Source organism: Pantherophis guttatus, chromosome 2, assembly GCF_059756535.1.
Source record: "Pantherophis guttatus breed Tessera chromosome 2, ASM5975653v1, whole genome shotgun sequence".
NCBI lineage: Eukaryota > Metazoa > Chordata > Lepidosauria > Squamata > Colubridae > Pantherophis > Pantherophis guttatus.
In genome coordinates this window covers 289,024,014-289,036,306 of record NC_142064.1, presented here as the reverse complement: position 1 = coordinate 289,036,306, position 12,293 = coordinate 289,024,014, and the positions used below count along the sequence as shown (strand labels likewise).

The 12,293-nt window shown below is 40.6% G+C and overlaps 1 protein-coding gene across 1 annotated transcript; it reads left to right on the top strand.

Moving 5' to 3' along the window:
- Positions 1-1,833: 1,833 nt before the first annotated feature.
- LOC132708955 (uncharacterized) lies at positions 1,834-10,680 on the top strand. The gene is made up of 5 exons (XM_087884871.1): positions 1,834-2,510; positions 2,756-2,870; positions 2,982-3,049; positions 4,313-4,442; positions 6,827-10,680. The coding sequence occupies exons 1-5, from the start codon at positions 2,097-2,099 to the stop codon at positions 8,224-8,226; spliced, it is 2,127 nt and encodes a 708-aa protein (XP_087740997.1). The 5' UTR covers positions 1,834-2,096; the 3' UTR covers positions 8,227-10,680.
- The last annotated feature ends 1,613 nt before the right edge of the window (positions 10,681-12,293 follow it).

The window sequence follows — 12,293 nt, the reverse complement described above, 5'->3', positions numbered from 1 at the left end:
TTAAAGTTGCTGAGGTTGGAGACTCCTGAAGTAGATAATGGGTGCATATTGCTTAATTACTGTATTGCAGAGATGTTATCTAAAAGAGAATCAGAAGGACCTTTTCTACAATAACCTTTGAATTGGGAATTCATAATTACTACCTTACAGAAAATTACAAAATTGAAATCATGAAATGTCATAGACAGGAACGACAATTTTAATAAACTTTGATGGATTTTATGGTCCATCTTAATAACAATGTTATAATATGGTATATTTATTATATGTATATTGAATTGAATTGAATTGAATTGAATACTTTATTTGGCCAAGTGTGATTAGACATGCAAAGTGTATGTGTGTGTATGTACATACATAATACCCACAACACAGAAATAGATCTATTTATTCACGCTGAGTAGATCTCTTGGTATGTTTCACATTTTCTTCCTGGTTTTTTCCCTTTTATATATATCTTGGATATATGTAAATGCAGTTCCTCGATTATGTTTGGTGAAAGGAATAATTAAAACAAAAATCACTTTTCACTCTTCCTGTCAACATTTTGCAATTCCATCCTTTCTCCAGTCACAGATTAGATGCCATTTCCCCCCTCTTGATTTCTCCACCAAACGGCCTTGTTCTGAGGTAAAATTTCTGGAACATTCACTAGTTTGAGCTTTTTTTCCATTTTGGAATTGGTTTACCTTTGAGATTTTTTGTTCTTCAGCATTATTTCCTTGGTCACAAGCAACCGCTCGGTGTTTCCAATTACTTTAATTAATTATTTTATTAAAATAGCTGAGAATTAATTCTTAGGCACCCAGAGCCATGAACATGAGAAGGGCAGCTCCATATATTGAATTAAAGAAATGAAAACCGATAGAAATCTCCATTTTTCTGATTGTGTCTGTGTCCCATCTTCCTCCACTTAAGACCGAAGTTCTCAACACACAAGCTGTGTTTCCCAGAGAACATCCTGGTCCTTCTGACTGGATTTGGACCCTTTTGAGGCCTCCTCCAATCTGTGCTCAGCCTTCAGGGCAGCTGTTCCTGAGGGAAACGAGTTCAAATCCTCCAGAGAGATTTTTCTCCATCACCACAGATGGTTCCTGGACAGGAAGGAGAGGAAGATGGAGAAAGTGCCCCCTCTGGAGACGTTGAAGCCTTTGTCTGCCAGGGAGCAAGGGAGAGGGGCCTTTCTCCTACTCTCAAGCCCATCATCCCTGCCCTCTCCCTTCCCCTCAGACACGCTCCTCTTTCCCGCCCTTTCTACAATCCTGGCACTTTGCGCGCAATCCACCAGGGGGCGTCCTCTGCTAAAAGAAGGTAGCGTCATGCGCTTCCCCATTGGTCCGCCGGAGGGCGAACGTCACAGCTGCCTTTCCTGAGGAGGCTGGGAAGGAAATGACATCACAAATATTTGCCGCTCTAGGACTTCGCACTCGCTCTCCTTAACCCCTGGGGCTCCGCAGGAGGCGGAGAGGCTACGGGAGAGTCTGGTGGGGGGTGGGGGAAGATCCAGAGGTGCCCCGGGTGAGTTGGGGGCTCTTCCCGGGCAAAGGGAGGCGGAGGAGGGAGAGACCCGCGCCCGGCCCTCCTCCGGCTCCAACCCCAGATCCCATGCTCCCCAGCCGCCCTCTCCATGCAAAGAGCCCGAGTGGGGGGAGGGGAGGCCCTGCAGGAGTGGAGAGAAGCCGGGCGAGGAAGAGGCAGGATTCGCACCAGGCTCCCAGGCTTCGGAAGGGGAGAGAAGCGGGGCGGCCTCTCCAGCTACCTCCTTCCCGGCCCTGCTCGGAGGGGGGGGACCTCGGCTCTGCGCTGGGATGAGCCTCTTGGGGCTCCAGGCAGTTTGTGTGAAGTTATTCAGTGGCTGAATTCCACTTTCTAATTCTTAATATTCATTTTTTCTTCCCATCTCAGATACGGAAACTGGAAGCCATTTGTGGTCTTTGCAAGACAAAATTTTCTCCTGGGGGAAGAAGAAAAAGAGCGGAATCCCTTGGAGGGATCAGTCCTGCAGCCCCAGAAATGGTCCCGTGAAGGAAAAGGCATCTGGAGACCCACCAGAGTCCTTGGAGCCATTTGGAGTTGCTCTGCAGGACAGAGAAAGGATGGAGACACAACCTTTTGGAAAGGAGGGAAAGGGAAAAATGTCTTCAGTTGTTCAGCCTGGGAAGGAACAGAAGCTCTGGAGAAGGACTGGGCAGGAGGTCCCGGAGGAGGAAACCCTCCTCCCTTCAGAAGTTCAGCCCTGGAAGTTCATCCAATACTGGGATACTGAAGGTCCCCGAGGACTTTGCAGCCGACTCCATAACTTTTGTAGGCGATGGCTGGGACCAGAAAAGCACACCAAAGCCCAGATGCTGGACCTGGTTGTTCTGGAGCAGCTCCTGGCTCTCCTGCCCCCAGAGATGGAGTGCTGGGTGCAGGAGTGTGGAGCAGAGACCAGCTCCCAGGCGGTGGCCCTGGCCGAAGGCTTCCTCTTGAGCCAGGTGGAGGAGCTGAGGGAGCAGGTTGAATTGCAGGTGAGAGACTTTAGGGAATAGAGAATGTGTTTGAATACTTCACCCCTCCTTCCCAAACCTCTCTGACATTCATAATATATGGCGATGTCCCACCAATTCTTGTAGGACATTGTTCCATTGTTTTTTCACTCAGGCACACTGATGGATATTTGGGGCTTTGAGGTTGTGTTTCGAATATACAAATCCACTTTATTTCGTGAGATGTACATTAATTCTACTACTTTTTTCCTTCCTCCTATTGGAAGTCCTGCACTGTGGAGATCAGAGATTTTGAGGGAAAGAAAGACCCATCAAATCCCCCTCAGGAGCTATTTTTCAGGAGGATCCCTTGGGAAGATCCAAGTCAGAACACCTCAAGAGGTAATAGAAGATCCTCTGATTACCCATCTGTCTTGCCTTCACTCTCTTTTCTTCTATAGAATACCTCCTATTTTGTTAATTATGCATTTTGAAATTTTTTATTCCTTACAGAGAAACAAAGAATGAAATTTTCTGGTTTTTATGACGGAGATCAAACAGTGGTTGAACCTTCAAATCAAGTAAGAAAGGGAAAAGTTATTAGACTTGTATTCTCCCTTCTGGAAGTGAAGCGGGTATACAGAGTGCTCTCTCCTTCTATTTCGCGCCCCCCCAGTTGTTTGGACTGGGTTATTTTTGTGTTCTTCCACAATATGGACAGCAGAATAGCAGGTTGAAGTTGCTGTCAGCCAGCATAGCTTCCTCTGGTTGTCTTGTTCTGCTAGGTGCTCCTCCAAATTTGCCTTTACAAGAAGCACTTCTTTTAAAGTCCTTCGAGAATTAGGAATAAATGTATCACAGTGGCAGGAACTGCTGGACCACCTTTCTTTTTGTAATTTATCAACCTCCTAAGGTACAGATTAACAGAGTTGGGAGGGACCTTGTAGGTCATCTGTCCAACATCCCTACACCATATCTGATAGTTGGCAGTCTAATCTCTTCTTGAAAGTTCCCAGTGATGAAGCTCCCACAACTTCTGAAGGCAACTTCTGTTCCACCAGTTGATTGCTTTCACTGTCAGAAAATGTCTCCTTATTTCCAGGTTGAATTTCTCCTTGTTGAATTTACATCCATTACTCCTTGTCTGGCCTTCAGGTGCTTTGGAAAATAGCTTGACCCCCCTCCTCTCTGTGGCAGCCCCTCAAACATTGGAACACTGCTACCCTGTCTCCCCTTCTCTTCATTAGACTAGCCATGCCCAGTTCCTGCACCCGTTCATCGTATATTTTAGCCTCCAGTCCCCTCATCATCTTGGTTGCTCTTCCTTGCACTCTTTCTAGAGTCTCAAGATCTTTTTTACATCATGGCAACCAATACTTGATTCAAAGTTCCTAAGTGTGGTCTTACCAAGTCATTATAATGTGGTACTAATACTTCATGTGATCTTGATTCTATCTCTCTCTTAATGCAACCTATTATTCTGTTGGGTTTTTTTTGGCAACTGTAGCACACTGCTGGCTCATGTTTAAGCGATTGTCCACTAGGACTCCAAGATCCCTACTTTCTACTGTAGAGCCAGGTATCACCTATTCTATGCCAGTGCATTTGGTTTTTCTTTCCTAAATGTAGCACATTACATTTCTCACCATTGAATTTCATTTTGTTAGAAGGTGCCAAAATGTCAATCCTTCTATATCTCGAGCCTATCTTGTGGAGTGTTGGTATTCCTGTCAATTTGGTTCTGTCTGCAAATTTGATGAGTTCCCCTTCTATCCCCTTGTCTAAATCATTGATGAAGTTGATCAGACCTTGTGAATCTGTTCTGTTCTTTTTCCCGTGTTCAGGAGAGTCTTGTGTCCTTCGAGGAGGTGGCTGTGTATTTCTCTGAGGAGGAATGGTCTCACCTGGATCCTGACCAAAAAGTGCTGCATTCGGAAGTCATGCTTGAAAACTATAGGAACGTGGTCTCTCTCGGTAAATTTTCTTGTCCCAAATCAGAGAGTTCAGGAAGACAGATTATCATTATTTTTTTTATTTAAAAAATCACTAATCAGATACTGTTTCCTGGGACGGAGAAGGAAAGGATCTGGCTTTCTGGTACTCCAAGGAAGGAAAGAGTCAGTGTCTCTTTGCTGAGATGCTTTGGGGCCATTTCTTATGGAATGGAATGGAATTCTATTCTGTATTGGCCAAGTGTGATTGGACACAAGGAATTTGTCTTGGTGCATACGCTCTTGGTGTACGTAAAAGAAAAGATACATTCATCAAGAATGATAAGGTACAACACTTAATGGTAGTCATAGGGAACAATTAAGCAATCAAATCATATCATAACAGGAAACAATCAATATAAATCTTAAGAATACTTAAGAATACTAGCAATAAGGTTACAGTCATACAGTCATAAGTGGGAGGAGATGGGTGGTGGGAACAATGAGAAGATTAATAGTAATGCAGACTTAATAACTAGTTTGACAGTGTTGAGGGAATTATTTGTTTAGCAGAGTGACAGCGTTCGGGAAAAAACTGTTTTGTGTCTAGTTTTTCTGGCGTGCAGTGCTCTATAGCGTCGTTTTGAGGGTAGGTGTTGAAACAGTTTATGTCCAGGATGCGAGGGGTCTATAAATATTTTCACAGCCCTCTTTTTGACTCGTGCAGTATACAGGTCCTCAATGGAAGGCAGGTTGGTAGTAATTGTTTTTTCTGCAGTTCTAATTATCCTCTGAAGTCTGTGTCTGTCTTGTTGGATTGCAGAACCAAGCCAAATCATAGAGGTGCAGATGACAGACTCAATAATTCCTCTGTAGAACTGTAACAGCAGCTTCTTGGGCAATTTGAGGTTTCTGAGTTGGCGCAGAAAGAATATTCTTTGTTGTGCTTTTTTGATGACGATTTTGAAGTTAGATGTCTATTTTAGGTCTTTATTTTTCCATTTGTATTTGAACTTATCTGTGCAGGCTGAAAAGAATGAGGTGTGCTTTTATGTGTCCTCTGGAGGTCATGTGAGAGGAATGTGTTCTCATTTGTCCTCCGAAACCTCCCAAAAGTTTGCGAGACCAGAACTTTCATGCTCAGGCCATGAAAGAGCATTCTCCCAATCCCATTCAAGAAGAAAGACCTCATGCATTGTGACTCAGAGCATCCTAGGATCCCTGAGTTATGACAGTTCACTAAGCAACCGTTCCAAGTTACGACCTAGCCCTCTGCCAAGTACTTAGGACTCAGTCCTGAAATTGTGAATGTTATAGCACCACAGCCATCATTCACACTTACAAATAACAGCAGAAGCATTACATCAACAATCAGCCTACCTGCACCCCCACCGCACCCTGCTGGGATTTTATGAAAATATAGCAACTATCAATTCCTTTGCCTGCTTGGGTGCATTTGCAGAAAAAAGAGGCCTTAAGTAGTGAGAGATACACAAGATCAATAGTGGGAAATCTGGGACTACTGATCTCACATGAACTCGCATTAGAGTACTTTAGGCCTCTGTTCTCTGCTCTCCAAGGCCTGCACAAGATCCAGGGCAAAATGCTTTGGAAACAAAGGGGAGGCCTCTTTGTTTTCAAAGACTTTTGCCCTGGATCTCGTGCAGTCCTCAGTTTGTAGGGAATACAGGCCTAAAATACTGCAGTGCAAGATCACGAGAGATCATTAGTATGAGATCTTGCATTTCTCGTCTTGTGTGATCTCACACTAAAGTAGTTTAGGCCTCTGTTCTCTGCAATTGGAAGCCTATACCAGATCCAGCCAAAAAGCCCTTGCAAGCTGCTGAGACTTTGGGGCAGCAAAATAGCCATTCTTGAAGCCTCCCAACCTTTCCCGTCTCAGTGCAAAGAGCATTTACAAGCCAATGGGAGGCTTCAGGGAAGGGACTTCGCTCCAAAGTCTTATTGTTGGGATCAAGGAACAGGCCGAGCGGGAGTCCTGCCTGCCAGACAGACGTGGTGGAGTAGCTGCTCCGAGGAACATCAGGGAAGAAAGAGCTTTTTTCAAAATGGTTTCAGTTCTCACAGATCTCTGCTGAAATTAACCCAGCCCAATAAATCTTAAATTTTCTCCTTATTCCTCCTTCGGTGTTTCCCCTGATTATTCCTTGACTCAAAACAGACTTTGATTGAGATTTGCAGATATTTAGATAATTGTAAAGAAAGAGATGTTTTCTAGATATTTTCAAAGCTTTCAGAACTCATTAATATAAAAATCATCCTATGTATATCACACCACTGTAAGCATGCAAACATGGAATGGAATAATGCAATTTTGGAAAAATTCAGAAGGAAATTCACTTGACTTTGTACGGTTTGATCTTTTTCTCTAACCTTGTTATCGTTTTCATTTCTCTTGCTTTGAAGGTAATAATGGGCAGGAGAATCAACATTTCTATGAACTGTTCCAAGTGATCAATGCTAAATATGGAACTGAGAAGTTTGGAATTCAAATGGAACCAGAAACCCATGATAGAAACCAGTCAAATGATTGGAATAAGGAAAGCTCATCTTCCAATGATGCTCCGATGCAAGACTTTCTCGCCCAACAGGAAAAAATAAGGAAAAAATATATTGGGAAAAGTATGAAGCCAATCAAAGCTAAATTACAAGTAAAAGAACACTATTTAAGGCAAAACAAAGCAGAAGATGCTATAAGAAAGTACAACGGACAAAGTTATAATAGGACATTCATTCCTTCTCTTGGAAATAAGTTCCTTATATCTCAAAAAGTGAGTGACACAAAAGAGAAACCTTACAAATGTTTGGAATGTGGAACAAGTTTTGGAAAAAGCAGGCAACTTACTTCCCATGAAAGGATTCACACTGGGGAGAAGCTATACAAATGCAGAGAGTCTGGTAACAGGTTCAAAAGACGTAGTAATCTTATTTCCCATAAAAGGATTCAGTCAGGAGAGAAACCGTACAAATGCATGAAGTGTGGAAAGACCTTTGCTCAAAGAAAGACTCTTATTTCCCATAAGGTGATCCACACAGGGGAGAAGCCATATAAATACACGCAGTGTGGGAAAATCTTTACGCAAAGCAGTGGACTTACTATGCACAAAAAGATCCACACAGGAGAAAAGCCGTATAAATGCATGGAGTGTGGAAAGACCTTTGCTCAAAGTGGTCATCTTATTTCCCATAAGATGATCCACACAGGGGAGAAGCCATTTAAATGCATGGAGTGTGGAAAGACCTTCGCTCAAAGTGGTCATCTTATTTCCCATAAGATGATCCACACAGGGGAGAAGCCATATAGATGCATGGAGTGTGGAAAGACCTTTGCTCAAAGTGGTCAGCTTATTTCCCATAAGATGATCCACACAGGAGAAAAGCCGTATAAATGCATGGAGTGTGGAAAGACCTTCGCTCAAAGTGGTCAGCTTATTTCCCATAAGATGATTCACACAGGGGAGAAGCCATATAAATGCATGGAGTGTGGAAAGACCTTTGCTTACAGAAGTGGACTTACTATACACAAAAGGTGCCACACAGGGGAGAAGCCATTTAAATGCATAGAATGTGGAAATACCTTTGCTCAAATAGGTCATCTTATTTTACATAAGGTGATCCATACAGGGGAGAAGCCGTTTAAATGCTTGGAGTGTGGCAATACCTTTGCTCGAAGATATCATCTTAACTGCCATAGGATGAGCCACACAGGGGAGAAACCATATAAATGCATGAATTGTGGAAAGACATTTGCTCGGAAGTATGGTCTTACTTGCCATAACAAAATCCACACAGGGGAGACCATATAAATGCATGGAATGTGAAAATAGCTTTGCTCAGAATGGTATTCTTACTTCTCATAAAAGGATCCATGCTCAGGAGAAAATATATAGCAATAGCAATTCCACTTAGACTTATATACCACTTCACAATGCTTTACAACATTCTCTCAGCAGTTTAAAAAGTCAGTATATGCTCCCCAGCAATTTGGGTCCTCATTTTACACACCACAGAAGGATGAAAACTGAATCAACTATGACCCTGTCAGAATCAAACTACTGGCTGTGGGCAATTAGTCTATAGTACTGCATTCTAAGCACTGACCCACCATGTCCCTATAGATTTTTATCTGTCTGCATATTGTACCTTTCTGATCCAAAGGAGACAAGGTTGAATCCAAGAAAAGGAAATTTAATGTGGAGAAAAGTAAGCTTTTACACCTGGGCAGGAAAAACAGATTACCTGAAACCTGGCTCAAAAATAGTAACTGTGAAGGGTCCTTGGAGTCTGAATGGGTGATCACTTAAGCATGAGTCACCTGTGTGTGGCAGCTGATTTTTAAAAAGTGAATACAGGACTTCTGGTTTGGCGTTGCGGCGAGATAGTCGGGGAAATAATGGGCTCTGATGAGCGCTGCGAAAACCCCGGCTGCCGAACCACTGCCGATGGGTCTTCGGACCGGAACCATCCTGCAGGGACGGGGAAGAAAGAGGGGCACCTCGGATGACCAAGGGGAACAGGCAAGTTCCTCGGAGGTCAGAGGGAACCCTCTGTGAGTCGGCGGCGGGGGGTAGCAGCCATGGCGGCTGCCACAAAGCTGGGACAACTGGGCTAAGAGATGTGCAGGAGGAAAGTGGATTGAAACGGAGCTCTTTAAAGCTGGGTGAGTGACAACCAACTCAGGCTTGTAACAATGCTTAGAGCAATATTATTAACCATAAGACCCCTAGCCATAAAACAGTGGCTCTACAACAAAGGGGCAATGGAAAGTTTAAAATGTAACTTTAAAGAGACAAAGACCCAACAAACAACTAATTTTTGAACAGAACCAATTGAAAAAATTAAATATTGAGACGTGGTGAAAAGACTGGACAGAGTTTTAAAATTTGAGCAGGACCTTTAAAAAGAAGATTTGATATTTTTAAAATTTAAAGAAGAAGAGTAATCAAGTTGGACTGTTATATAATTGAAACAAAATGGATACTTGCATGACTAATGGAAATTGTGGATTGTATAGAGACACCTTCTGGTTCAAAAAGGAACATTGTAACTTGTTTTTTGTTATGGAAAATTGTGAACTCTACAGATAATAGCCATGGGATTGTGTGGAGGAGGTTTTTCTTCTTGTCTGCAGGCAGCTTGACTTTGGTGAAAAGAAAGGGAAACTTTCCCGGATCTACACACCTTTCGCCGCGCTCTTAAGACTTTCCTATTTCAACAGGCCAACCTGGCCTAACTTTTTCTTTTCCTTTTTAATTCTAATGATGAATTTTAAATTTGACTTAAAAACATTGGGGTTGTTTAAATTGTCATAGGCCAAATTATTTAATCAGATTTTATATTGTTTTTAAATTTTGTAATTTATGTGTTTTATCTGGCTGTTCACTGCCCTGAGTCCTGCGGGAGTAGGGTGGCATATAAATCTAATAAAATAAATAAAAGTAAAAATAAATAAAATATAACGGAACTCTTATAATTGGAATAATAACAATTTAAAAAACTGGCGCAGGAATAAGAGAAGGATCTGGCACAGGAACAAGAGAAGGAAGAACTTGATGCATTTTATCCGGAATAAAAGTAAGAAAAAGAACTAAAATGATACATGGAAGACAACATTTGAAGACTTTGAAAATGAAATGAAATATATGCTAGCAGGCGAGAATATGAAGAAATAAAGTATACACGGCTGGAAAAAGAAAAAGAAGATTAAAACAATGTGATTAAAAATGGAAAAACTATGTATAGGTGGATAGTAATAATAAAAAGGAGGTTCTTATAGATAAATATGAATGAGTAGGAATATGAGAACATGTTATAGATACAGTATATAAAATTGAAATATTGATGGAAATTAGAATATAAGAGAAATAAATTATGTTAAAAGAGATTCATAAATACATACAAAGATGTGTTTGAAGTAAGAACTATGTCTCAATGTTAAATTGTCATAAAAAGATAATGATAATATGATTAACTGGGAATAAGTAATGTATAGATGGATGGTAACAAAAAAAAGAAGATTATGCTGGGATTAATAGTAAAATTAAGATGATTATGCTGGGATTAAGAGCAAAAATAAAAATGCTTATGCTGGGTTTAACAGCAAAAAAACAAAAATGATTATGCTGGGTATGACAGCAAAACAAGGAGGATTATGCTGGGATTAACAGTAAAAATGAAATGATTGTGCTGGGTTTAACAGTAAAAATAAAGATGATTATGCTGGGATTAACAGTAAAAGATGATTAAAAATAAAATGATTATGTTGGGATTAATAATTAAAATTAGGATGATTATGTTGGGATAAACAGCAATGAAGATGATTATATTGGTAGCAACAGTTAAAATATTGTTTAAATGCTTATAATAATTGTAATGATTTATATATTTAAAATACATTCATCTAAGCAAAAAGAAAAAAAAATGAAGTGATATTTGGTTAGGATTTAAAGATTTAAGTAACGGGTTTTTGGGATAATGGCATGGTTAAATAGACAGAATTTAGGGAAATAATTGAGTAAAATATTAAGTTGTGTTAATTGAAAATTAAGATTTCTTAGTGTTTTGTATCAATTTATGACTGGATCAATGTGTTGTAATGACCACACACAGAGAGGTTGAGGAAATATGTGGTAATTTATTGATTTACAGAGTGACATTATATAGTTTGTCACTATAAGTTACAGTGTATTTGGCAGCATATCATTGGCTCACAGAATCATCCAAGTAACTTAAATCTTTGGTTAACCATTACTGCTTGCTTAAGCACTTATAATGTTTAGCTATAGTTAAAGTATAACATATCCCATTTCCTCCTCTCTTGCTCTTCTTATTTACAGATTTAGGGTCTTATTTTCTGATGCCATTTCCTGGCGCTTACGTGCATGTAACCTTCCTTATCTGAGGTTTGCCTTCCGAGATAGGAAAATTCCTGCACGTATGCAAACTCCTACATGTCCTCTCTTTTTATTTAATTTTGAGGGAACAAAGATTTTTGAATATAACGCATTTGAGGAGGAGGCAGAGAGAGAGAGGCAGGATGAAACATAGCAATTAATGAGGGAATACATTGAATGAAACAACAACAAGCAAGCAATATGACAAGGATAATCACCACATAAAGAAATAGCTGTCTGAGCCAGGACCAATCAGGAAGCCAATTAGTCAATCAGTCAAAAGGAGAAGAAATAGCATGAACGTTATTCTGAAAATATGATTGAAGTTCATTAAGTTCATCTTCAATAGTCTTATTCAGGAAATGAAAATGAACAGCACATCCATGACGGCCAACAAATTTACAAAAAACCCCTTGTCATGCTAACAAATAGTCAACAGCAAAACGTTGCTGGAGAACATCCTGATTCATGTCCTCAATTTCATGTTGGAGATCACAAACAATAGCAGCAGTGGCATTAATTGATTTCTCCAGGCGACATCTTTAACCCAGGATAGAACATCTATTTTCTTGAGCTATTATTCCAGGGTAAGCCCTTAAGGTGATCACCCCAGTAATAGCTCCAGCCACAGCACGGCCAAAGGTATTTAAAGAAGAAAGTTGTGTATCAATGATGACTTCATCATTACATGTAGGACCTAATGGAGCATGGCGTCATCATGAAGAAGAAAACAGCACCAATCTGCACAGATAGGGAAAAGTAGCCAATAGCAGCACACTGATATTCAGAAGCGTTAAAAATAGGAAAATTATCAGGATACATTTCTGGAACTAAATTAGGTCCATACAATAAAGAATTAAAGGTTCCCCATAACCAATAATAACCAGTACAATAGCTATAATTCCCTACTTTCGATAAAATGCGTCAAGCTTTAGCATAATCATTCCAATTGTTAAGCCAAGTATGGTGAGCATAACAAC